The sequence below is a fragment of the Dermacentor albipictus genome, chromosome 2, assembly GCF_038994185.2.
Source record: "Dermacentor albipictus isolate Rhodes 1998 colony chromosome 2, USDA_Dalb.pri_finalv2, whole genome shotgun sequence".
Classification (NCBI taxonomy): Eukaryota; Metazoa; Arthropoda; class Arachnida; order Ixodida; family Ixodidae; genus Dermacentor; species Dermacentor albipictus.
Genome location: NC_091822.1, coordinates 165,286,450 through 165,314,133, shown reverse-complemented (window position 1 = coordinate 165,314,133; position 27,684 = coordinate 165,286,450). Strand labels below are relative to the sequence as shown.

The 27,684-nt window shown below is 47.6% G+C and overlaps 1 protein-coding gene across 2 annotated transcripts in view; it reads right to left on the bottom strand.

Moving 5' to 3' along the window:
- Positions 1-27,684, bottom strand: part of LOC139056264 (carbonic anhydrase-like) — a 123,036-nt gene that overhangs the window by 63,411 nt on the left and 31,941 nt on the right. Inside the window, exon 1 of one of the 2 annotated variants that reach the window (XM_070534348.1) lies at positions 22,041-22,137. The exons of the other annotated variant lie outside the window; for it this stretch is intronic. Coding sequence (XP_070390449.1) covers positions 22,041-22,098 — 58 coding nt within the window. The 5' untranslated portion in view covers positions 22,099-22,137. Of the gene's footprint in view, positions 1-22,040; positions 22,138-27,684 lie in introns of those variants that run through there. 2 annotated transcript variants of the gene reach the window in all.

The window sequence follows — 27,684 nt, the reverse complement described above, 5'->3', positions numbered from 1 at the left end:
AACTAACAAAAATGTACTTATTAGCTTCTTAATTCCATTGCGGCGCATATACTGCAATTTACGAATTGTAACCGGCGAGTTTGCCACGTGTATCAACTTGGAATTAATCTCCAGGATGATACTAGTTTCGAGATGTTATTTGCCATATTGTGGGACGAAATACGTGGGCGTTCCAGTTACTTTTGCTTTCAATCCATAACAGATCGCTTTGTTAAAGAAGAAAAGTAAGTGGAACAACAGCGCATTTTTTTACGGCGAGTTTGATGGCTCATGTCTCCAAACTGGTGTCGTTCTTGAAATTTATACCAAGTGGATACGCCTTGCAACCTCCCCGGCTACAGTTCGCAAATTGCGACATGTACCGTAATGTAATTAACTAAGATGTTAATTAGCAAATCTTAATTAGCGGTATATGTGTTTCGATTTCTCACGCAAATAATGTCCGCCCCTATGAATAATCCAGCTCAAGGACTAGATCTGTGTTGTCTGCGAAAGGCTACTTTTTCAAAAATTCCTAAAAACTTGCAAAACGCTCACCCAGTTTACAGCGCGAAAGTAAGCAAGCGCTTTCTTCTGGCGTTTGAACTGTACTTTCAAAATAAAAAAGAAAGGAGATTGATTCAGCTAGCCAGAACGTTGTCGTCGTTCAAGCAACTGTACCTTATTCAACAGTGCTGAAAGGGAGCACCCCAGTTGCTTTGATGAAGTTGTAGTGGCCAAACACACATGCCCAGCGTAAACTTTCTAAACGAGACCCAACGTATGATGGAAAAGCTACTTACTCTATATCAGGCGTCAGATTATAACTCAAGCATTACGAGTAACCGCTGCTTAATAAATGGATATCGTGCTCCTTCGCATACCGCTCGCGCCTGTACGTTAATGATTATTCGTTTCTCGCATTTATCCGATACCTTATTTATTATACGCGAAGCGCTTCCGAACGAGGGTAACCTTCCGCATAGAACGCAAATAGCGTCAACGTTGAGCGCCTAAAAACGCGGTCAGACGAGAATGCGCATTCGCTGAACTCCGCCTCTTACCTAAGTATAGAGTTGCCGTTAGGTTAGCATCGGAGTGTCTTCCTGCCCTGATTTTCGTTCACCGCACTGCGCGCTCTATTTTTAAGCCGGGCTCGACAGGTACACGCCTTGCCGTCCCGGCTAATCTGCACTGTTCCCCCGGGAACGCTAAATATACGTATTGGAAAAAAATAAAAGCTAACCGCGAGCCTAATGACGTACAAGCAGTGCGCTAGAATGCGTTACGTTCTTGGATGCATCTCTCATTCGTACCTGCCGCACAGATCGTCCCTCAGATAAAGGTAGGTGCAAAGATGCTTACGTGCACATGTCGGCATCGCGTGGCTTCAAAATGAACGTTTGAAAACCAGCGCTCTCCTAGAGATCATGGAAGGCCGTGGCCAGAAACCTCATCGGCCGAAGTTGGCGGACTGATCTCAAACAGCACAGGATGCTGACCCAACGCTTTTAGGATAAAACGGTGCTTCACGAGACACGTTGAGGCGCGCTCGCTGGTTTGCGCTGAACTAACTAACTAACTAACTAACTAACTAACTAACTAACTAACTAACTAACTAACTAACTAACTAACTAACTAACTAACTAACTAACTAACTAACTAACTAACTAACTAACTAACTAACTAACTCACTCACTCACTCACTCACTCACTCACTCACTCACTCACTCACTCACTCACTCACTCACTCACTCACTCACTCACTCACTCACTCACTCACTCACTCACTCACTCACTCACTCACTCACTCACTCACTCACTCACTCACTCACTCACTTGAATGAAATGGCAATTGCAGCACACAGCTCGAACACGCATGTAACGCCCGCGCTACAGGCAGAATCGTTCGTTCTCACACTTTCACGGCACCAGAATAAGCTGTACGCGGACAAAGGCCGTTTCACGAAACGCGTGTGCTAAATAGACTCTGGTTTCGGTCCCTTTGGCCTCTTGTAAAGACACGCGCTTCAGTTAAATCCTTCTCACACAACTCACCTAAGAGCGGTTTAAGGAACAGACGGAACGAGAGTGTTAAACCGACAGCTTCGCGTTCATCGGTATATGCCATTATACGTCTCCGGGCAGGCACCATCGCAAGGACACTTCAAGCAAATCACGCGCCCTGACAATCTGTCGCGACGAGGCGGCCACTTAAGCCTCGGCGGCAGTCGTGGAAAAGCACTCCACCGTGCACTCGCGGGGACCTGCGAATCGTGCAGTGGGCAATCTCTACTCATTCTCCGAACGCCGGTTGCAAAAACATATAAAAGAAAAGGCGCGCAGGGACGTGTTTGGCACTGTGTGTGAGTTAATCGAAACCATAAAGCGTATATACCAGGCCAATTATTTCTTTCCTAGCGGATCTATTAAAACTAACAGAGCCGAGGTGGCTGAGGAATCGGCCATTGCTCTCGCAATGGCTTCCACACTGGCCACGATAATAGTCAGTGATTCTAAAACCGCCATTTTAAATTACGCAAAGGGACGCATCTCGCCGGAATCACAACGTATCCTGGCAAACTTTCGCGGTGAGCGGGTGGTCCATATCATCTGGGCGCCTGCGCACTCCTCTCTCCCCGGCAATGAGGCGGCCGACACCGTGGCTCGAGGACTCACAAACCGAGCCACCGGGGCGCCGCGGTTGGGGCTGACAGGGGACCGGATGGTTGGCTGCAGGGATATTACTAATCATTACAGATTGGGAAGGGTGCGTTTTCCTCCCGCACACCCATCACTCAATAAGCAGCAGGCGGTGGCATGGCGCCTCCTTCAAACAAATACATATCCGAACCCGGTGTCTTATAATCATTATTACCCAGACCAATATTCGGCCAATTGTAAACTTTGTCAAGAAAGGGCGGACCTGGATCACATTATCTGGGCCTGCCCTCGGGCGCCACGACAGGGCCGAAAAATTCAGGATCGGAAGCAGTGGGAGACCGTGTTGCTCAGCTCGGCCCCCGAAGACCAACTTTTGGCTGTCCAGCAGGCCGAGGATGCCGCTAGAGCTCAAGGGCTTCTGGCCGCCATCTAGGCGGGGTTGGCCCCCCCACGAATCTGCCGGCTATATAAATAAAAGTTATTTCTCTCTCTTACCATTCCTAACGTATCCTTTACTGAATTACTTCCATTCTAAATTTTCAACGAATATGCTCTTTATTTCTTTGCAACTATATTCGTCCATTCGTGTGGTCGCACTTCTCCGCTGCACACTAATCTATTATTTGCAGTTTTGCCTTTTCAAGTTCTCTCTTTTCTAAAGTGATTAACCCTGCGTACAACCGCCCGACTCTCGGTCCATCCCCCACAGTGGGTGCGGGGGGATATACTTCTTTAAATAACCACCACCACCACCACCATCATCATCATTGCCATTGTCATCATCATCAACAATAACACCATCGTCGTCGTCGTCACTGCTTCACTGCTTCGCAAGCCGCCGCAGATCATTTTCGGTACGGCTGTGCCCTTGGCTACCTTTAGGTGCTACTTTTGAGGCCTGTAAACTCCATTCCGGCTCTTCTACTGCTCAGTCGCGTTTAGCCTGCGTTCGAAATAAACATCCGGCGTCATCGTGGTACCATTACGTTTTGCATAAGCATCCATGTCTTGCACTATGACAGAAGCGATGACAGAAGCGGGCACTCGGCTAAAGCACAACTAGACCCTGTTTTCCAACTGATAAGATGTAATAACTAGTTAATCGTTCGAACATGTCCCTCGCATTCGCGTTGCGTAGAGCGGAGTTTCGCTTTGTATACAGGTAATTAAGCCACCGTTTGGATGCTTTCTTGACTACTTTACCGGTATAGGTAGCTTAGAGAAGCTAGTGTTTGGCTAGTTAATGGGGGGCGGGTTTTCTTGCTACTTTTCAACAAAACACTCCCAAGTCGCCTGCACACAACAAGCCCGCTCGCGCACGAATGCACACAAACACAAACAAAAAATAAGTACATAGGCAACTGCGCCAAAAGCCCACGAGGCAACCGCATCTAGAACCTTTGCAACACGCATTTCAAAGAGACGTCAATACTTCGACGACCAGCATTCGTTACCACACGGATACTGGATCACTGCCAACATACGACCCGTCGAAAGATGTAGCCAATTAAATTTCGTAATTAAAAACGCGCCTACTCGAATCGGGAAGCGTCATACAAGCCGTCGTGGAACCACCATTATAAATACGCCGGCGACAAGCACGTGTACGGAATGCCGCGCGCTCTGCTTCGCGAAAGAAGAGCAAAAAGAAAAAAGAAAAGAAAGAGCGATCAGCAGCGGTTGTCAAGGGAGGGAAGGAGGGAGTCCGAGTGCTTCCCGTTTAACGTCGCGCGTCAAGACGGCAACGACGACGACGGGGCGTCTGCCGTCGCGGTGACCTCAAGGACGTCCTTGCCGGGCGCGTCTCCCACCCCGGCGCGTCCCGTTCCAAGCACGGCTCTCTCCCTGCCCCGCACACCTATACATCCGATCCGCGAGTCGCACTTCAAGAGCAAACAAGAACAATGGCGCACCTACACTGTATATACACTTCGCCCCGTCTGCTCCGCACGGTGAATATGGGGCAGATATAAGAGGCCCGCAAGGTGGAGGAAGAATCCTCGAAAAAGAAAGGTGCCATCCTCCCGACGGTAGCACGAAGCTATACAGAGTGAACTATGTAAAGCAAAGCAGTGTACGGCGAAAGAAACTGGTTGTGTCGGCCAGTCGGAAGAGAGAAACGAGTTAGGAAACCTCTTCTTTTGTGCGCCTTTGATCGCTCTCGAAGTATCGACACCGACTTATCGGAAGCTTTGCCGAAGGATTAGTAAGTGCAATAATAGATTAGTAGCGTAGTAAAATAGTAGCGTACATTATCAGCGAGGGCAAGCCCTTTTTAAAGAGCGCTTGACTTTTAAGGGAAGGAGGGCAAGCCCCCCTGCCCATTTTTGAAGTACACTGTCGGCTCTCGTTACAAGCCGGCTGACACGAGCAACTGCTCTGCGCGGATTTGGTGAGGTCAAACACAGATCTACGGCAGATTTTTTTCATATGTATTTTGCCATGCGAAATGTAATTGTGGGAATGAAATTATATGGATGTCTGTTTCACGCAGATGATGCAGGGTGTTTTATGAAATTTGTTGATCGTTGCTCATCGCTCGTGTTCGTCAACTTGGTAAGTTTTTAAAAGTCACAACAGTGCTGATTTAAGCGCATGATCACGGCCGCCATTAGTACCAAGGCATGTCCGAAGTACTGTACATAGATTCTGTGTATCCGCTGCAGGACGTAGGAGGTAACTTGGGACAGTCGCACATCGTACACGCTGCCCTGTGTATGAGGCGGTCAGGATCACTACAAGCTGAAACGTGCAGACAGCCCCCCCCCCCCCTTGTTTTTTTGCGTGATCTTCCTCGCAGATTTGTGGCAGATTAAATTAAATTCAATCAATTCAATTGGCCATGGCCTTCGGATGCTCTTCAGAGAACACAACGGCTTCGAAGCTCACGTCGGAAAGGCTCCTCCTCCGTAGGCTCGCACGCATACTCATGCTAAGAAAACACTGACCCACTGGTACCAAATGTAGCCCAACTTAGCAAGCTTTCCTCACACTCATCTCATATTTTACAAGCGCAAAATTCACAAGGCTCTTCGTTCCTCGGTGCTCTTAACATTTGGCTGGCACTCCTTCGCACGATAGTGTGTCGAGCATCGGTATGGGCTGGAATTTGCTCTTGGGAGCAATTCTAGCGTGACAGCTTTTTTTGTGAACAAGCGTGACCTGATGCTCATATTGTCATACAACGCACGAAGCAACCGCCTGTCAGCCAAATCCTCCGCGACTCGTTCAAGCTCCTACGTGCGGAGACCTCGTGACAACCCGTCACCAGAAGAAAGAAAGAAAGAAAGAAAGAAAGAAAGAAAGAAAGAAAGAAAGAAAGAAAGAAAGAAAGAAAGAAAGGAAGGAAGGAAGGAAGGAAAGAAAGAAAGAAAGAAAGAAAGAAAGAAAGAAAGAAAGAAAGAAAGAAAGAAAGAAAGAAAGAAAGAAAGAAAGAAAAGAAACCGCCGGCTGCGGGTCGCTCGTGGGAATTCATGCGTACAGTGAGGCACGCGCCGTGCAAACCGCGCGAACGCCTTTCCATTTTCGCGCGCCCGTGTTCGCGAGCGATATCCAAGACGCGTCGAGAGACGCGGTGATCGCGTGTCACATTCTTCGCATGCTGTGTGACACGCGGATAGGTGAGACGGCAAATACGACTCTTCTCGCCTCGTCTCCCCCCCGTCCCTGGCGTGCTCAGCAGCTTCCCGCAAAACCATCGGAGCCCCGGAACGCTGGCGGATAACGCACTGAGAAGGAGGCGCCGATTTGCAAACGTTCGTTGCCAAATAACTCGCCGCGTGTTTGCGACCGAGTGCGCGCGCCACAAGAAACGCGCGATCTGGGAAAGCGCGCGTTCTGGGAAAGCGCGGCGCGTAACGCATGCATAAATATCCTCAGGTGTCTTCGAGAGCTCCAACTTTAGCGGGGAAGCGCACAAGTATGCGGCAATGCGTGCTGCCAAGGTCGACGTCGGATTAGAAATTCAGCGCGCAAGCGCGCGCCTTGGGCGTCTGTCTCGATCTCTCAGTTTTCGCTTGTAAACAGGGTTTCGTGCGGTTTTTCATTCGACTGGCGCGTCATGCGCGGTTGTGTGCCTCTTGCGTATAGGTGTAACCTCGGGGTTCGCTTTAATATACCGTGCCTCGCCTCTACAGGATGTTGCACGCGTCAGCGATTTAGCAACGGAAGTCAGCACGAAGGAAGTCTCGGTTATTCCCAACTAAACCACGGGCCAGTGTTTCAATGCTGCAGATATATTGGTTACGTTATCTTTATTCTTTTTTTTTTAGCTGGCTATGCCATGCTGAACACGACAGATAACGTGACACCGCCGAATGAAGCAAAGTGGCACCATGTTTCGTTAGTACGGTGAGACGAGGATACCTGAGAACGCCGTCGCCAGTGCTTATGGAGAACAGTTTCTTAAGTGTCTATATAGCCTTGAGAGATACAGTTATGGTGTCCATCAGAGGAGGTTCATCGTCCACCTTTACCTTAAGCAACTGCGTTTCTTTCGTTCTCTTCTTCTTTGCATGCTCAGATTTTCGCTTACAGATATCACCAATAGCAACACCAGTCGGTTTTCATAATCTCAGTATTTCTTGTATAATCCGCTTTACACGTTTCCCTTGGCAGTCAGCTAAGAAAACTAGGTTCCTCTTCTTTTCCGTTTTCCCTTTCGATTTCCTTACAGACCAGTTAGAGGACTATTAAAGCAGGTTATCTTTTGTCTTAATTTCATATTATGACAGGCTCATACATGTACAGATTCATCGTGGAATGTAGTTCATTCAGAGCAAGTAAGCAAGGTGTCCAACCAGATTGCTCTTTCTCATTTGCCGGATATCGAAATTATAACCTAAGGATCAATAATCGGTGCACCGCGAAAAATAAGCGCATATTTCAACCCCTCCCCCCCCCTCACCCCTTCCGCCTTTTCGCTACAAAACACACACAGGTCGTGCTCGTTCGTGGTTCAAGAACTGTGATTAAAGTCACGGCTATAACATGAAGGAGCCAAAAGATTTGACGTGCACAGTCTATATATGGTGCGACACCTATAGTTGACTGTCACTCGTGCATCTGGTTCACTGCCACAGATCATCAAGTTTAGGCAAGTTGCTGCGAAGAAATGTTCACGAATGTAACAAACGAACATGACGCATTAAATCTGGGAATATATATATATATATGCAAGAAATGAAAGAAACGACCACATTCTTTCTCACATACAGTTCCTCCGATAATCCTAATTTGCCACCCACTCACGCGATAAACAGCTCACGGCAGGAGAAATAGAAAAGTGACAAGTGACTAATGGAGTGAAAGTTGCGGCGAGAGCGAGTTGGTGAAACGGACGACAGAGGCACACTCAGGAAGCCACATAAATGTGTTCCAGCACGAAGAAAAAAAAATTAATCGAAAGAAACGATAGGAAATCACAAGACGAGGCGCAAACGGACAACCATGTTCACAGCCTATATTTTAAATTTTATTTCTGTTCTTCCTAGTGAAACGAATAAAGAGAGTGATACATATATAACAGCGTAAAAATGAAAGAACGCGACGTGGCACGAAAGGATGAAACCTGGTCGCGGATAAAGATGCTATAGGTCTCCCGGTGTGCAGGAACCTGAAAAGAGGGCAGTATGTAGCTGTCAGGATGGAAGGAAGAAGCGTGCTTTGAGGCAAGCCAGACTCAAATAAGCCCCGCCGTACTCATCGACTTCTTTCTCTACACAGAAACGTGCAAGGAAAAAAAAAAAGAACGCGAGCGGAGTCTGGACCAAGGGTTGGGAATAGATGAGCCTCATTCCCGGAAGTGATACTTCCGGCATCTGTATAGAAGCAAGGAAGCACGGATGGTTGGGTCGAGCCCAATTCCTGCCGTCGATTACATTCCGTTATCGCTCTTATTTTCCCCCCAAATTTTTTACTTGTTGTTTTGAATTCAGGGAATGACTCCAGTGGTCATCCTGCTAAAGCAATGCTCAGCGCAGCAGGACTGTGCGAAAGACGCTCCATGCCATTTGATATTTCGCGGTTCTTCCTCAAAGCATCGCCACGTTGTGCACTTCATCGCGTTTTTTTTTTCTTTCTCTCTCACTGAAAGCGCGAGACCAGGTGTAATTGCGGCTAAGGAGCTGACGGCGCGATGTTAACATTCCACATGGCCTGATAAGTTTAATGTAGGGGCAGCTGAGAATGCTGTTTTTGAAAAAAGGGGGGGGGGGGAGTGAAAAACTGCGTAATCAATCACCAGATAGAGAGAGAGCGAGAGGAATTTATTACGGCCGAAGCGCTTTTTATCTCCGAATGTCATTTTAAGTGCTTCTATTACGACTAAGTCCCAAAGCAACATCGACGACTCATCTTGTTATCATTACTTTTTTATTATGACCGCGAGATGAGAACCTCCAACGTCTGTTTAAACACTCCACATTCTCCTTTCTTCTTGTGCGGGCTTCACAGCTGCGCAGTATTTCGCTAAAGGCACTCGGAGAGTAGCAGATAAGGATGGTCACAGAAATAAGTCCCCTCGCAAGTTTTAGCATTGGAAAGCTCGACCCCACCATGTTTCTTGCGGCGATTGAGGTAAACAAGTTGAAATGGCGACACTGACGAAGCAAGAAGTGCCCCACAGATATTGATCTTCACTACCCGAGCCTACATTTGCGAGAAGAGCAATATAAGGATCGACAGCAGATGCTGAAGATGTTGTGGTGGGAACAGAGATTCATTTATTTGCCTAGAGTTTATAGCATTTGTAGGGGAGGGTGACATTATCTTTCATGCACTATCTCAACCACAAGGTCGCGTGACACGCTAATTCATTGCCAGGTTTCAAGCAGCATGCGCACGTTAAAAGAAGAGATCGCCGAGAAAGAAAAAAAAAGACACTTTATTAGCATATTCTCGTATCTTGGGGACAATTGTTTGTCACCAGACAGGAGTGAGTGAGTGAGTGAGTGAGTGAGTGAGTGAGTGAGTGAGTGAGTGAGTGAGTGAGTGAGTGAGTGAGTGAGTGAGTGAGTGAGTGAGTGAGTGAGTGAGTGAGTGAGTGAGTGAGTGAGTGAGTGAGTGAGTGAGTGAGTGAGTGAGTGAGTGAGTGAGTGAGTGAGTGAGTGAGTGAGTGAGTGAGTGAGTGAGTGAGTGAACTTTTATTGGGTCCAGCAAAACGCAATAAAACGTGCACCCGGCTAATCCCACGACGGGACTGACAGATCTAGCCTTCCGGCCCGATCGCGGGCGCGCTGGACGGGCAGGATTTGGTCCTCAAAGACGGGACTTCGCAGGAGCGCGTCCCACTCTTCCTTGGTGAACTTCGGACCCAGCGACCCGCACTCCCGGAGCACATGAGGCAAAGTAGCAACCGCACCACAGGCCACGCAAGAATAATTCCAATAAATCGCGGGATATACGCCGTTAAAGGACGCCGGATTTGGGCAGGAGTTCGTTTGCAAGAGTCTGAACGTGACCGCCTGCGGCCTGCTTAGCTAGGAGTGAGGTGGCGGGAAAACCCTTCTCTCTAAGTAAAAGAATTTAGCAAGTTCATTGTGCGTGATAGGAGCGTCTTTGTGTCCGGGGAGAAAGTCGTCCGATCCGAGGGCAGCGCGACTACACGACAAGTGAGACAGTGAAATGCGTCATGGCGTCAAGGCTTCACCTAAAAAAAGAAAAAAAGAAAGAGCAAAAAAAAAAAAACGGGCGAGCGCGTGCACTGCAACCGATACGATCGAATTCGCAAAATGTTCGCGTTTAGCAGCAGGAAACACTGAACAATGGCCATTGTTAACGAAACAGAAGCCCGAAATCATCCCGAGTGGTGCTGCAGCACGAGCAGTCGACAACACGACGCGTCCGGCCTCTTCGTCCAGCTCACTATACGTCTACCTGCACGCGTCTTGCGGTATCAGTTGTGCAAATAAAGCTGGAGATGCGTTCGCGAGCCAATAACGTAGCACTTGAACAAAAAGTAAAAAAAGCACAAAAAGACACACATAGCATGTCACTGCAGCCATAAAGCCATATTTACCAATCACATTATATATATATATATATATATATATATATATATATATATATATATATATATATATATATATATATATATATATTGTAGAATGCTTACGTACTAGAATAAATCGGTAGATCCGCCCGAAGGGGTCGAAGGACTGATGGCGACGGCGTTGCGCTCGAACTTTCCGGACGGTGTTCTAACCACACGCGGGGACGACGTGTCAGCGCGACGCAAAACGTGCGCAAGACAAGGGCTGCTGGGAGAAACATCGCCCTGGCAGCTATGTACCAGGCGTCTCACAACGCCGGCGCGATATCAGCAGCGCCACCAGCTCAGCGGGAACGCGCCAGCGGCGGCGGGAGGCAAAACGCCGTGCCCGCGCTAACGGAGCCGATTACGCTCGGTCGTTTTTGCAGCCAAACGCCGCTCCACGAGTCCGGTGGCCGCCTAACCCTAGCGTACGCGATCAGCGCATGCGCCGTCGATTAGCGAGACAGCACGGCCGCGCCTCGAGCGCCCTCGTAATGAATCGCCATCGCGATAAAAACTGCGACCTTATGTCACTTAAACAGCACGTCTAAAAGGTGACCTGCCGTCAGCCGTCGCAAAACAGCAAACAAGGAAGCACACAAATTATGAGTAAACGGTCGCTCCACTGTGTATACACACCCGAAAGATGACATTCTTGCGCCACTTCTGCAGCGCCTTCGCGGTTTGCGCCGCGGGCGTCAAACTAAACGCCTTTTCGCCGCAGGAAGTGTAGCCGAGCGCTGTCGTTTAACCGAAAATGAGAGCCTCGACACATGGGGCCGCGTACGGGCCACGGACGGGTTTTCCGTCCGCAGGCGATCGCGAGAGTCCGCACCGGCTTCCTATATTTACAGAGCAAACGCACGCCTCCCGCCGGCAACGATTTCTGCCTCGAGGTTGCGCGCTTTGCACAAAAAGAAAACTTGTCTACGTGCCAGGAATTGCGCTGTCCCCCTCGTTATACTTATTTGCCCTCGGGGGCAAAGCTGCTACTCGACTGTCGAATTTCGTAGCTGTCGCCAAGCTACGGCTTCTGAGCCAGTCTCTATCGCGCCATGCACCCAACTATTTGCATATATACGGATGCATGCCCAACACGCGGAACACTCTGCCCCATAATTTGGGAGCGCTCCGGCACATCGGCGAATTTATTTTGAAGAGCGAGTGGAAAGAAAACTACCGAGTTCATATTCTTCACCGGTAAATCGTATACAGCAAAGCCGGGCAGACGTAAAGCACGTACGGTTATAATGTGAAGTCAAGACGGAACTAGCGGTCACCGACTAGACCGAGGACACCAGCAGAGTTGTTAACTAACAACGTAAGAACGAACACTAACTACGCTCCGGCTAAAGCGACGAAACGTCGTTTTCGAGCCTTTCGGGGTGTCGTAAAAGCTGCTGTAACTTCTCTTGACGTCACACCTCTTGTTTCGATCAGAGCTTCGTCCGATTCAGCGTGGTGCTGGTGGCGACGCCACGGACAGGATCGCGCTGATCCTATAGACACTGTATACGGTCTCCTGAAGTCTTTCAACAGAGAAGCCTTTCTGCTTACCTCGCTTCTTATTTGGCCGATGTACTAAGTCTTCTCCTGGCTGGAAGGAATCCAATTGACTATATAGACTTACCGAGCATCCCATACACCGGTTTACATTATCTTTGAACGCGTTGGTGCTGTCTCGGAATATCTCAATTCGTCCTAGCGCGCAGTAGTGAGTCCTTGGGGGGAAGGGGGGAGGGGGCATCGCTACAAAGCGATATCTGTCTGTAGTTTGGAGAACTATAGTCGGATACAACTTTAGAAAAAAGGGGAGGCCCCGCCCAGATGTGTCTAAAAACCGAGCTCGTTTTATTATGCAGTGCCTTAGGAAAACTGAGGTAATTCGTAGATGAAACTCCGTTGTGTTCCGTAGCACACCTTTGAGGCGGGTATCTCGAAAGTGGTTAACTGTGTAGAAGGTAATTCGTGATGGTGTGCTATCAGTTTATTGCACATCGTGAGTCGGGGTACAACTACTACTGCCCGACCCTTCGGGTAGTAATCGAGTCGAAGGGCAGGGACTGCGCCATTTGTTCTGTTTCAAATTAAACTCTGCTTAACTCTGTTTAATTAAACTTTGTTCCAAATTAAATTAAAACGGTATCAGCGCAAAATTGAATTTAGACGCTCTGCCACATATTGTGTCTCCTTGGTGCCATAAACAAAGAAAGCAGCGTGAATAACGATCACGATAACAAGAGCATAACGATAACAAAGCACGCAGCGTGAATGAGAGCCCTGCTTTCCGCGCCGCGGAGATTGTTTGAATCCATAACATTAAGAAAAGCGGCGAGGCCTGACCACTCGCCGCGCGCATACGGCAAGACCTCAGCGTGCCGCAGTCGCATACTCTTCGTAACTCGAAACAGCGTACACCTCCATGTAGCGCAATGAATCCAAGTGTGTATGTAGAGAGAGAGAGAGAGAGAAACGTTTGTTATTCGAAACAGTGACCCGAGCGAGGCCCGGTATCACCCAAGTGTGGAGCACTATCCGATCAGTGATCACATGCACAGAAGGAATGCAAGGAACACGCTAAAGCTAACAATCATGACGCGTCGCATAGCTAGCGCGGGTTCTCGTGTTCGTATAGGGCCCTTGCCGATTAAAGGTCGCCTCTCGCGAGAGAAGGCACTCCGCAACAGAAGTCTATAACGCGCGTATAGTTAGTTCTACCCCGCAGGCGGCGTTCAGGGACGAGAGTTAAACGTCACGTTAGCACGAGCTAACCTTCGAACACGAAAGGAGGGTTCTCCGCAGCCCATTGTATACGCCATTTGGCATCGCATTGATCCGAGTAATCGATGGAGTCCGGCTGCATGAGTGACAAGTGACAAAGGCGCGCGCTTTTCAGATCGCGATTGTGTGCCTTTCAAGCGTCGTCGAGTCTCGCCCGTTCGTCGGTTCCATGAACGGCCAATAAAAGAAAAAAAAAGGAAAGAGTTTGTACGGGGCCACGTATCGCCTTTGTTTCGCAACTTGGCAACACAGGCAAAAGAAGAAGCAGAAAGAAAAAAAAACTGCTCGTCTCTTTAAAATTTCACTATCTTATTTATCTCGCGCATACAGAGGTTGATTGATTCGAAGGAAAGTGCGCGTTGCAAAGAGCTAACCTTTGGCGCTGTTATTGCAAACGCACGTGACAATTTGCGCGCCGGTGCGACCTTGCTTCGGGGCGACTCGATCTTGCCTCAGCGTGCCACGTGCGTGCTTCGCTGCTCTTGTTGCGTGCAGCACAGCGGACGCTGGGGCAGCGGCTTCTATAGTCATGACAGGAAACTATGGTGCATTGCAACTAAACGTAGTTTGCTATATACAAGCTCTGAGTGACGAGACAATAGGCAATAGCAATAGACAATAGGCAATGGACAGCTCTGAACTTGAATCGAGTTTATTCACATAGATAGATAGATAGATAGATAGATAGATAGATAGATAGATAGATAGATAGATAGATAGATAGATAGATAGATAGATAGATAGATAGATAGATAGATAGATAGATAGATAGATAGATAGATAGATAGATAGATAGATAGATAGATAGATAGATAGATAGATAGATAGATAGATAGATAGATAGATAGATAGATAGATAGATAGATAGATAGATAGATAGATAGATAGATAGATAGATAGATAGATAGATAGATAGATAGATAGATAGATAGATAGATAGATAGATAGATAGATAGATAGATAGATAGATAGATAGATAGATAGATAGATAGATAGAGAGCAACACGAAGATGTTTAGCGGAAAGCTCATGCGCGCAAAAACAATATTTGACGTAATCTTTGTTTGACCGCATACCTCGGACATAAATATATATCCACATTAATTTGTCCTTTTCTCTCGATGAACTTAATCAGCAATAAGTGATGTTTACTGTTTGCTTCTTGAATAAGCCAAACCAGTTCTGCGGAAATCCGAAACATGTAGCATGTTTCACGACAGCTGATGTTATCCGCCGTGAAAATTGTACTTTATTTCGTTCTCGCGCTGCCATCGGCTGGAGCCTTTTGGTTAGCTGAGAGATGAAACATAACGAGTACACCGGAAAAGCATTGGTATACGGTTCGAACCCAATTATTACGAAGCATCATTTGCCTACCTCTGCGCACTCTGCGAGAGCTGCTGCTGTCTTGATTCTTTATTTAGTGCGCCAGCTTCGGGATTGGACGACGCACAGCATTTCTTTACGGGACGCCACAGCACCTTGAGCTGAAGCTCTCCACAGTTGACAGCAGCACCGGAACACAAGGCTTAGCGAGTGATGGAAGCAAAAATGGTAGGGATGCGACAGACATCCATCGTGACAAGATAAACCTGCTATGAGTAACTACTCAAGAGGAAAAAACGAAATCCGGAAAGAAACAATTTATGACAACCTAAACGGAAGCGCTTTACTTTTCGGAGCGAGATCAGGATGCCTTAGTGCACGCACTTATAAATCGAGATACACCAAGGAAGAAGAAGCACGTGCTTGCTGCGGCAAAGCTATAGGGAAACGATGGAGCATGTTTTATTAGAATGGGAAGACATATCTGCCCAACGGTCAATTTAGGCGCCTCTGGCGTCTTCGAAGCTCTTGGGCTTTCAGCGAGACCAGGGGGAAAGTAAACATGTTCGCAGTAGGGATTAGTAAGAGGCGATTGGAAGATTGATGTAAGAAAAGTAGGGAAACGACAAACAACGGAGGCGTACAAAAACAAAGTTCGCGATAGGGGTTCAGAAAGTTTGGTTATGGGAATTCATCGTGGGGATTCATTTCCTTTTTTTTTTTTGAACATAGGTAGGAAGGGCATTAGATAACCTAATAACAAGAGCTTGGTGGCGTAACCTACCGCCCTGTTCCAAAGGGGAAGCTCAAGTGCATCTGTCCATCCATCCTATACGGGGAGCTGCAAGCAGGGGGGTTCAGCCATACGGGAATGATGGTTATGCGCGTGGATTTTTTGCCCAAACTTTGTCCTTCTGTCTTTGAACGGCTTTGCGACTTTGCAAACTGATAATTTTCAAGAAAGTACGGCGTTGTAAATAACTGAATAAGAATTACTAAAATTTCATTATTAAAATTGTCCGACGGCAGGATTCGAACACAGGACTTCCATAGCACAGAGGCCCGATATTGAAACGGTTACGTCACGGACGCACGGACAAGCGGGACAGCTGCAATTGGCAGCGATTATGCCTGTTTGCAGAGCCTTATTGCCTTCTCAATTAAAGAAATAGAGACGAGTTTAGATTGGTTTCAAGTATAAGCCAGTGAAGGTAAATAAAGCGTAATAAACGAAGCCGCAAGAACGTCTGAATCCACAAGCCCGAAGGTTAGACAAATCCATGTACTAACCATAATTATCGTTGTTGCTGAACGATCCCAACGCCATAACGTTCGCTCTAGCAATTATTGTAGAAAACACTATGGCACGAACATTTGTGAGCGTGTGTGTTCAGTAAAGTTCGGCGCGTGCGACATTCGAACGAACGATGAAGCGTGGTTCGGTGTTCGTTTTGGAGAGGCGTCTCGTTTTCCTCGCTTCCCTTGCGACCGGTGCTGCTGGCGACGCCACAGTAAGGTGCTTAAGGAATACCAAAAAAAAAAAAACGTCGCACGCAGCTCACCTCCGGCAGGTTCGAGGTGCCCACACGGCAGGCAGCGCAACAGCGGTCGCAACAAACACGCGCACAAATTATAGGCGTCGCGTTATCGCCCCGCGCAAACAGCGCACAGCCCTATCGCATTAACGCAGATATACCCCCCATCGTGATGCGTTCCGCCTAATTTAAGCAGATTATGCATTCGAAAGCGTCGCATAACAGTGATTCCCATCCAGTGCTTGGAATACCAATTTCTCTCGTTTTGTTTTTTGTTTTGTTTTGTTTTTCTTCAGCTGCGAGTCTGGGACGAGTTGAACGGTATATGCGTTATACGGGACGGCGGTCACGCGGCTACAACATAAGCGAGGACGGCGTGGCGGCCGCAGTCTCCGAGCCGTACCTTTATTGCCCCTGAAACGCAGATCTTGACACCGACCAATGAATCAGCTTCGGCGCGAGGGCAGCCGATTGCGAGACACTATGAGGTTACACCGCATACGGCAATGCACAGCTTACGCCGTAAGCGGCGCTCTCTATCCGAGCATCATCGACTCTCGCAGCGGGGGACGCTCCTCCCCATCGCGCATCCCGCTGCGCCAACGAAGATCCGCGTGGACCCCGGTCTGCGCATCTTAAGTAGATCCGCTAAGCGCGCCGTGATGGAGCACCTGCCAAAGCTCGCGTCAACCCGTGAGACGTGCATCGATCGCAGTGTTTACGCGTGCTTCTCTGCGGTGCGCGCCTTGCATTCGAAGTCGTTTTATACACATTTGTGCACTGCGAGCTGTTAAGAACGTTTCTGGAGGAAGCCTATACATAGATGTGCTCACCTATGAGATCGAATAGGGACTGGTACGCTTGCGCGTGTTGTGTGCGCACGTGGACGTGACGTTGTCGGCTCTTAAAAAACGAATATATAAGCACAGCGCTCGCGTACTTAGATTTGGGTGCACGTTCAAGAACCCCGGCTGGTCAAAATTAATCTGCGGCCTTCCACTAGGCGGCGCTTCTTCTCCGATGGACCGGGTGTTGCTTTCGTACGTAAAAACCAATTAGTGAAAATCGATCGTCTTAAAGGGACACCAAATACAAAAAGATAAATAATATTCTATTCAGTCAGACGAGAAGGCACGTCGAGGTTCATCTCGACATGCCTTTTTATCGAGCTGTGGCAACCGAGAAGGCATGCCTTCTCGTCATGCCCTTGAAAGAGTACAGTATAATCTTTACAACGACAGCCCTAACAGGAGTTTTGGCAAGATCCTAAAGACCGCAACCGGTCTTTAGGTCGGATGGGCATGGTAGCAGCAGGCGCGGTGATGACCCCTCAGAACGCACTAACAGATGTTAATAATAACGATAACGAGGGAGAAATTTGCGGATACCACGCACTGCGGGAATCGATGTTATGCGAAGCATTTTGCACGCAGCTGTCCGCGAAGCGGCACCGTTCGACCTTCTGCCAAGCGTTACCAGACGGGCCAACAACGTTTCTGCAAAGAAAGACTTCGCACTGACACAGAACAGACCCACGCGGGTCACGTATAGAGGAAAACGCGGTACAGACTTTCAAAAGCGCCGTATGCGATTCCACGATTCTCTCTTATCGCCACGCAGAATTAGGGCGCTCCTGAGAGCCGTACGCGTATACAGAGGCACTTCTCCAGCGGGCTACTATATAGCTGGAGACTTTACGCACGCCTATGGATGGCCACGCGTCGGCAGACGTGACAACGGGCGGAATCGCCGCGCGGTGCCCTAATTATTCCTGCACGGAATCGAAAATTCTAAGCACGCACCTATCTCTCTCTAGGGCTACTTGTCGACGTCCGGCGACAACTACTGCGCAGACATGCGTCGCCGAAGACGTACGTTGACGCCGTGCAGGTTATGTAGGGGCTCCCGCGGCGCACGAGACACGCGTGCGTTGGCTGCGAGGAGCTTACAGAACGACGGACCCAGCATCTTATACGTGAAACCGTACTGCGATATGTGACTCGCTGAACGCGGGCAGCATGCACTGTCGGCGCCACGAAACTGGCATAAGCTACACATCGTGCTCAATGTTCAATCTTGCAATGTTCATAATTGCTTTCACGGCCATAAGGTGCTCATTTATGTGTCATCTTTATGTATATATCATTTTTTTTCTCTCTCTTCATGATTTGCGATGATTTCTGTTTGATGTTTTTACCAGTGCTTGTGTAAACCTTTTTGATACCCCTCCTGCATGGGCCGTAGCTTGGGCCTGCAGTATTTTGTAAATAAAATAAATAGCTAAACAACTCTGTGAGCCAACAGAAAAGCTTCTATAGGCACATGTCTACAGACAGAGCGAATATAGACGGCAAAGGCTAATTCGATTCGCACTTGAAATTTTTGAATATTCGCATAACCCTATTCATTTTTCGTTACTACTCGACCCACCCCCTCGCTTCCCCCATAAAAAAATTAAGAATATTGGTTTCTATTATTATTATTATTTGGTGTGAAACACGGGCAGTTCTGTAACAGAAAGAGCCGTTTTCTCCACCTTCGAATACGCGAAGTGTAGGCTTATTTTTTTTTTTGCACGAAGCGATGCGGAGCAGCCAAAGGTGTGTTGCTTCCAGCTTCTCCAGTTATAACCCCTTTTAATGCCACCCATCTACAGCCAAGCGCAGGATAACTTTATACATCGTGAAGGTAAATCTAGGGCAAGAAGTTACTCCTGCATTAGAAAGGTTCATTTCCAAGGACAGGAAAACAGTTTTCATGCGTGTATACATATATATAAACAGTCAAGGCATGTCAACCAGTCACGAAAGGTTCTCACGTGAATACAAGATTGCGAATATCGGAATCCTGACGAGCCGACACCAGCTGTGTGTCGCTTCTACTACTATACCCTAGAATAGCAGCTTGGGCTTGTTGGTTTTACATCCTGGTGTTAACAGTACAAAAGACGTAGACGGGGAGACGAGGCGAGAAGACGACACCACAAGCGCTGTCCTACTATACCCTGCTGTCCTACTACACCCTGCTGTCCTACTACACCCTGCTGTCCTACTACACCCTGCTGTCCTACTATACACTGCTGTCCTACTGCACCCTGCTGTCCTACTACACCCTGCTATCCTACTATACCTTGCTGTCCTACTACACCCTGCTGTCCTACTACCCTACTACACCCTGCTGTCCTACTACACCCTGCTGTCCTACTATACCCTGCTGTCCTACTATACCCTGCTGTCCTACTATACCCTGCTGTCCTACTACACCCTGCAGTGATTTAGTGAGGGCTCTATTCGCTTCTTCCACGTTCCCGCAGCAGGCGTCCACTTTCTACATATCGGGCACATTGACGCACCAAGCTCAGTCCGCTCTAGCCGAGCTGTGCACGGTGTGGCACGATCTCTGACGTTGCCGAGTACAGAACTAAACAAGTAAGGAGAAAGGCGGCAGTCTGGGATAAAGGCGGCGCAGTTAAAACAAAGAGAAAGTCATAAAACAGGATCTTGTGCAAGCTCGCGGGCGGCGAAGGATTGTGAAACGTTTAGAAAGTGCGCAGGAGAAGAGAAAGAATGCAATGAGACTTGTCTTCGGGGGCTAGTGTACAGCTGGACCGTAGGTTGTACAGGGGTATAAATATGCAAGGCCAGTCCGAGTGGTGGACGGCTTGCGGGTTAACGCAAGAACGGCGGTGGCACTTGAAACGCAGGAAGTTTGGAAAGCGGGATGCGACTTTCGGACTGCAAATGTAAAAGGCAGTGAAAAAAGAAGAAGAAGAAGAAGAAGCAAGCTGGCCCCTGCAAACGTGCGCTGCGTGAAAAAAAAAAGAAAAGAAAAGACGAGATGCTTGCTCTGAACACATCTTTATATGGTTGCGATGGCGTCTTTACGCTGCTCAAGTTTTATTACCTGAGCGCCCTTATACAGACCGCGTATACTCGAAGCCCACCTTGTCAGTTACGTACACAGACTATGTCGCCGGGTCCTGTTGCAGCACTACAGCTGTATAGCAGGCCTGACGACTCGTATACAGCGCTGCACAGTGAGCGAGCACAACGCATTTCAATCCACGGGCCACACCCTTACGACAGCTTTAGAGAGTCTGTAGATGTTTTCTTTGAAGCCTCTGAAACACTCGGGAGAGTTATCTGCGTGTTTTACGAGTGGCGCAGGATTTAACCCGCTATACCCCGGCCGGGGAAACCTTAATGGCCACGAAGATCAAATGTTGCGGCAATAAGGGGAACATCAAATGGCTAAGTGTTTTCTCGCAGTAAAATGGGTGTGGATGCTTCTGCGATAAATTTTAGGTGTTCAAAAGCGCTATATATAGCGCTTTTCAAATGCGCTTGCAAATTCAAGAAGGAAAAAAAAAAGTAACAAAGCACGAAACGTGAACAAATAGCGGTGCATTGTTGCGTGAAAAAAAGAAAGAAAGACACACGGTGCGGGGAAATTAACCTTGATGCATCGCTTTAAAATTTACGACGCAAGATTAGCAGCACGCGCGAGATCGGAAATTGACATGCCCCCACCTCATGTGTTTTTGTGCAAGCATCGACCAAAAAAAAAAAAAAGAAAACCCCAGCGGCTACTCGAATTTCACATTCGCTACATCTCATCAGCTGCCCGCACTTCGGCGCCGTCAATAAATCGCTATCGTGTAGGAGCCGTGTTTGGCAAGCTCGTTGAACTTCCGTTGCGTGTACATGACGTCACATTCTTTGGCGCATGCCCATTTTTAACGAGAAGCTTTCTTTGAAGCGACCACGCGTGTATGCAGCTTGCGGCATTAAAAAAAAGAAAGAAACTGTGAATGTTTGGAAATTTAGAAGATATAGTGTAATAAATAGCGTCACAAGAATGTTTGAAGCGGCGAGAACGAACATTACGCAAATCCATGGACAAAAGATGGTTTCCATAGTGTCTGAACTCTCCAGCGCCGCAGTTCTCGCCAGAAATTATCGTAGTGAACAGTGCGGTATAGATCATGGCCTTCAAGATTGCACGCAAGCATGCTGGCGATTGTCCGCGATCTCGGAGGCCGTGGTTTAGGTGCTGTGGTTGGTGGCGGTCATAATGCTTCCCACAAAAATTAATGCAGGAAACTTCGGGGCTATAGCGGCCACGGGAGTTGGTAAGGACGGCGCTTCACGGTCGACGCAGAAATGATGGTCAGCGCGTGTATCCGCCTCAAACTTCGTCTTTCTGGCATCAGTCAACCTTAATTGTCACTTTGCATACTGATCATTTCTTTTTTCGACGAACTGTCGCGCTATAAATGCAACGGTTCGCCGTGAATATGCATGTGATCAAACTCTTATTGCGTTCCACTTTTAGAAAAAATATATATATAGAATTGCATCGATGTTTAGGCCAATAAAAGGCAGGTGCGGCGTTGTGAAGTAGAGACATAACCATACGCTGAAGCCACAGGCACTAATAACAAACAGATGCCTAACTGACAAACTGTCATTCCGGTGCTAGTTAAACAATCAAAGCGCCCTGAGTTACCTTGGAAAACTCTGGCGCTAACAATACATAAGTGGCACTGCGTTGTGTTTCTCTCCACCGCTTATACGCTGACGGTAGGGATCCCGTGCTTGCCGCCGAAGTCCTTGCAGCGGCTATTTTTTTTTTAAAAGCGCCAAAAAAAGCAACACGCAGCGCACAAGAGAGGACAACGGGACAAAGCGCCCTTTCGTATATAGTGAATCAATGCCAACTTGCCCAGCAAGAAGTTCTTTACGCAGCGCGTCTCCGATCCAGATGCGCCCGTTTTCACCATGTCAGTTTGCCAAATGCGTCGCTTGCGCCGATTTACACAGTTCGTGGGACCACTGGGATTTGCTTGGTTTTAAAGCGAAGCTTACTTTGGGCCCTACCCTTCTTGGCTTGGCATGGCTTCATGCATGCTGCTGCGTACCTGTTGCTGTTTCCTACTGGGTCGGTCGGTATTTCGGTGGATATCGAAGGTTACACGTGCTTCGAATGCAACGTGTACCAGCACGCGGGCTCCAGCTCCTGTGTACTGACCGACAAAGTATAGTGCCATTGTAAGCGCACCTCTTCTTCTGCGTGAATAGTAATAACAATTAACGAAAAAAATTTCTACATAGAACCTGAACACACACTGTAAAGTAATTTACACCCTTAAAAGTGAGAAAGGCCGTAAATGTGTCCATAACTCACATTCTTAGGGTGCGATCTATATAACTCAGACTTCAAAGGTGGGAGTTATAGACAGATTTACGCCTTTTTTTTTTCATTCTTAAAGGTGTAACTTATTTTACAGTCTGTAACGTCCGCTCTTAGGTATCTCTGAAGCACACAGACTTCTTATCAGAATATTGCATCATATTCAACGTCTCTTTTTTTTTTTATTCACTTCACTTTTTTTTAGCCTTTCGGTACGTTCTACTGGATGCACGCGGGTCCACTCATGGCCAATATCCTAAAGAAGGCGTGTGCCAGTGCGACGCAATTAAAGGATGCAGAATCCTTACACGTGGGCCATCGCCTGTCATCGGCGTTGTGCCCTCGACGGGCATCGCACATCCTCCTCGCCCTCGTGACATCACGGCGCGGAACAACTCGCGCAAACGCATACGCCCGACTTGGCGTTTGCGTTTCGCCACAGCTCGTCAAGAGTGAAGTAGTAAAGGCAAGGCGCAGAAGACCAGCATGACTCAAGAAGAAGAACACAAACGACAGGACCGGTGCCACTCGAAACTGGCAAGCTGAGACGGCGATCAGGTTGACGCACAAAATGGCAGGATCGGAGCGAAAGCTTTGTTGAAAGAAAGGACCCAATGCAGAAGAAATATGCTCAAGTAAAACTCTTGCTTGGGCCAGTTGGTTCATGCTTGAAGTGGTAAAGGCAAGGCGCAGAAGACCAGGAGTCAGGAAGAAGAACACAGAGTCCTGGTCTTCTGCGCCTTGCCTTTACTACTTCAAGCATGAACCAACTAGCCCAAGCAAGATTTTACTCGTCAAGTGTACAGTGCGGGCATCAACATAAAAAAAAAAAAAGATGCGGGAGAAAACGACTGTTGTGTCGCTTGTTGTGCACGAAGAATATTTTGCGGGCGGTTGCACTCGGTACAGGATGAAAATAAACGTATACGCGTCGGCGTAATTAGCTGTGTAGCATTGAACGAACTGCTGCACTAAAGCTTAGCTTAATTCCCATAGATTCCAACATGTGCGTTGGATCCGCATGCTTTTTCCTTTCTTTGTCCCTTCCTTCTTCTTTTTCTTTTTCTTCTGCGTCCATGTTACCATGATTTTCCAAAAAGAAAGATAACTTACGTGCGAGTACAAAGCACCCAGGGCCTATAACATGTGACGCAAAGATAGAAAAAAAAAAAAAAAACTAAGCGAAGCAGATGTTCGGTGAACGTTTGTGAAAAACGCAGCAACTGCGTGTGTCTACGGTGACACGAAGGTGAACCGGATGTGTTCTTCTCCTTGCGGCTATAGCCTTCTATTTCCATTTTTTTAAATTTTTTTTGGCGGCCGCAAGCATGACGGAAGTGCTTCTACCGAAGTGACGTACATGAACACGCAGACACGTGTACTTTTGTTTCGCCTCGGGACACCTGTTTCCGCCAGTCGTCGCGCCTGTCGTTGTAGCGCTGTACAGCGAAGGTCTAGGTCTCCTCGCATGGACGGTCTATACACCAGAGCCAGCTATCTCAGCAGCGCTTTGCAATGGAGAAAGGGACCTCGAACTTCGCCGCGAACGAGAATAAACAAGTGTTTTTTAACATAAATAAATAAATAAATAAATAAATAAATAAATAAATAAATAAATAAATTGCTTTTTGTTAAGATGCCAGTATTCGCAGTAAGAAACCGCCGCCGTCGCACTAAATGATTTAAGAACTTGCAGAATCGTTAAAGTCAGCAGGCTTTTTTTTTTTTTTTTACTGGAGTGGAGACAGGGGGGGGGGGGGCGGATAAATTATTGCCACCCAAGTTACACGTCATTCAGAGATTAGGTCCAGAAGCGCTCAATATTCAATGTGCGCCCAAAACCTCGGCACACGAGTTATATTGCTATCTGCCCCGCCCAACGAAACCAGGCCGCGCTGGGGGAGGGAGTCGCGAAATAACTTCATTTATTTAAACGAGTTTATGCAAATGCTGCGTCCTGCATGTAGGAGACGCTGCACACCTCTTCCTACATAGTACATTGAAAATGCACGAAAATTCTGCGGGAGAATGAAAAAAAAGAACGAAAAAAGAAACGCATATACAGCCCGACAATAGAAAACACGGGATTGCGATCGGAAAAGGAACGCGTTCATGCTACAATGATAAGCTGAAATCTTGAAACTAAATCAAAGGACGAAAATGAAAGAAAACGAGAAAGAAATACAGAAAAAAAGATCTACCAGGACGGCGTTCGGTCGATATACTGATAGGGAATCTTTAAACAGGCTCTAATGCAGGTATGCGGGACCAGTTTGCTCACGAATGGGTGGCAAACGGCAATGAAAAGTCCAAGGATGTATATGCATTTCAGAAGAGAGATAAAAAGAAATTATGTTCTAGCTACGCGACGCGAACTATAATGAGGCGGTAATGAAGGATGACATTTATGGGCGGCTCACAGAGATCTGCAAGCAAGATATATACGTCGTACGGAAATCACAGTTCGGCGCGCTTAATAATGTCTGCACGTATAAAGTGCGCTAGTAGACCCGCTTATAACATGCTATAAGTACTATCAGCACTTGGCACGCAATTAAGGCACGCCCAAGGTAATTACAGAATGGCTGAGAACGCGTATTTCTATGCAGTAGTAGTTGTTGTTGTTGCGGACAGTTTTCGTAGCGCTGGCCGACGGTCTGGCTCGCCGTACGACAAGTTTATGTTGCGCTATAGCGAGTGTGAACAGCTGCGGTATATTTCTTCAAGGGAAGGAACTATAAGTGGAGCGTTGTGTGTCAACGCGCTGAGACTTAAAGAGCCCGGCAAATATATCGGCCCATCAGTTGCTTCGCCTAATATACTCATTTCCTACATTCGTTTTCAGATAGGATGTGATTGTTACCGCTGATGATTGGCCCAACGTCGCTGCACGAATTCATGTAGCACGGCCGATTTTTTTCCGATAGCTTTACGCGCAGCCTCGTTTACGTCGCCAATGCCAGCAGCGCCGTTGAGTAAATGAATAGCCCTGAAATGCCGACAGCGTCAGTGAAACGGAGGCGCGCTAATCGAGGTTGAAAACGAATCGCTTGATTCGCGCCGATTCGTCGAATTTTAACTTTCTGAGCGACATCGTGGGTTACGCGAGACACTAGCGGAGAGCAACAAATTCATTTACAAAAAAAATTATTATATGTATACTTTTGTGTTTTTATTGACCTTTTGTTGCCTTTAATAAAATGTGTGTTGGAATGGAGCTTAATGGCATGCAATATTTCTGTAAGGGTTAAACTTTGAGCACCCGGTGTCTTTATCGCCTTTCTTTCTTCACTTTTTTGGCACGCCGAAATATCGCTACATGGGTGTTTAAGCAGCTCGCCTCGATCGCAATGCGGCCGGAGGGTTAGCACGAGAAAGTGCGAAAAAATTGCTTACGTGAGAGTGAGTGGGTATGTACAGCTGCGTATGTGCCTCGACAGACAACTCGGGCCATTTGGCTACGGTGCCCATTCTTGGCAAGAGAGAGAGAGAGAGAATAAAAACTTTATTGCGTGCCCCGGGTGAGATCAAGGGAAAGGGAAGAGGTGCGAGATCCTCTTCTGTCTCCTTCCCCTTTTAGAAACAAGAAAAGGAAGAGAGGTTAACTAGACCATTTTTGGCAGCTGCCCCAGAACTGGCATGTACCCGAGTAGGCAAGCAGGACACAGGGTAAGAGGCAAGAAGCGAACATGTCGGCAACAGAAGCAGCCGAGTAAAATGAACAAACTGGGACGTGAGCGTCCATTGTGCGACGAGCGTTGACCTACACACACAAGTGAAGAAGTCCGCTACAGCAAATAGAAGAAGCCGGCTACAGAGAGGTGCGTGCAAGTCCATTCAATTGGTGTGATTTTGTACAAACATCTAGGTTTAGCATTCGCTTAAACTTCGAAGAAAGCTTAATTCGCTTAGCACCGATTTCCGCATAAGCTCGAGATCCACCGATCTTTCTTTTTCGCTATTCGTATTGAACAAGCGTGACATAGCATAAAATATACGCGATGCTTTAATTAAGCTCTGTCGGGGCATGTATACGTAGGCACAGTATGGACGTGGTTGGGGAAGGGAGGTGGAAACCCGTGGACGCCTTCTTGAGCACAATGCGTTGGCGGGCTAGTTGGTGCGAATCCATAATTACTTTGTTTAGCGGAAAACAACGGACACAAGAAAGACGACAGGACACAACTTCAGGTCACCTCTTGAGCTTTGCCTTCTCGTGTGCGGCACGCATGCTGCACCATGGTTACACAGTTCACAACACTTCTACTACCGAATACGTAAGTATAGCGCATCGCAAAATCTGAATGAGTAGATGAATGAATGACGACCGCGGTAACTTCTGCTGTTCAAAGAAACCGCTGTACTTGTCGAAACGAAGATACGCCGAGTGCGTCACGGTTGCAGGATGTAACATGTATTGCCACCTTTTTATTCATTTCCTACATCTCATGCTCAAGACTCCGGCTTTATGAGGATTTTATTAGCATAGAATATAACTCTGAGTCTTACCTGCGTGTCCCGAGTACTAATTCACTGACTGACTGACTGACTGACTGACTGACTGACTGACTGACTGACTGACTGACTGACTGACTGATTAATTGATTGGGTGACTGACTGAGTGATTGATTGACTACCTAGTTGGCTGATTGATTGACTTCTTGATTGTTTCGCTAATTGGTTGGTTGGTTGGTTGATTGATTGATTGATTGATTGATTGATTGATTGATTGATTGATTGATTGATTGATTGATTGATTGATTTGCTGATTGGCTGGCTGGCTCAATGTCCCCGCCCCCATAAGCCGCCCTAGGTCACTGTGTCATCACACCAGGAAGGAGCGAGCCGGAGGCCCTCCTTCCGCATCCAGCAGGTAGGCGGCCACTATAGTGTGACTCTGTTATTAGCAGAAACAAGTTGAGAATGAACAGCGGCCGCGAAGCTTAAAAGCACAGGAAGAGGCGCGGGCCCGGCCATCCGGTTCCCCCAATTTCATCGCCGGATGCACGGCCTCATTCTCCCACCTCCCCCCCGCGTTCAATGAAGAGGAGCTACTTTCACGGGGGCAACTCTTCATAAAAGCCGGGTCAATATCTGTCCTTGGTCCCGCGCTGAAAGTGGGGTGACAGAAATTCCGTACAGCACAGCAGCGATTCAGAAACTGCGAAGATACGCA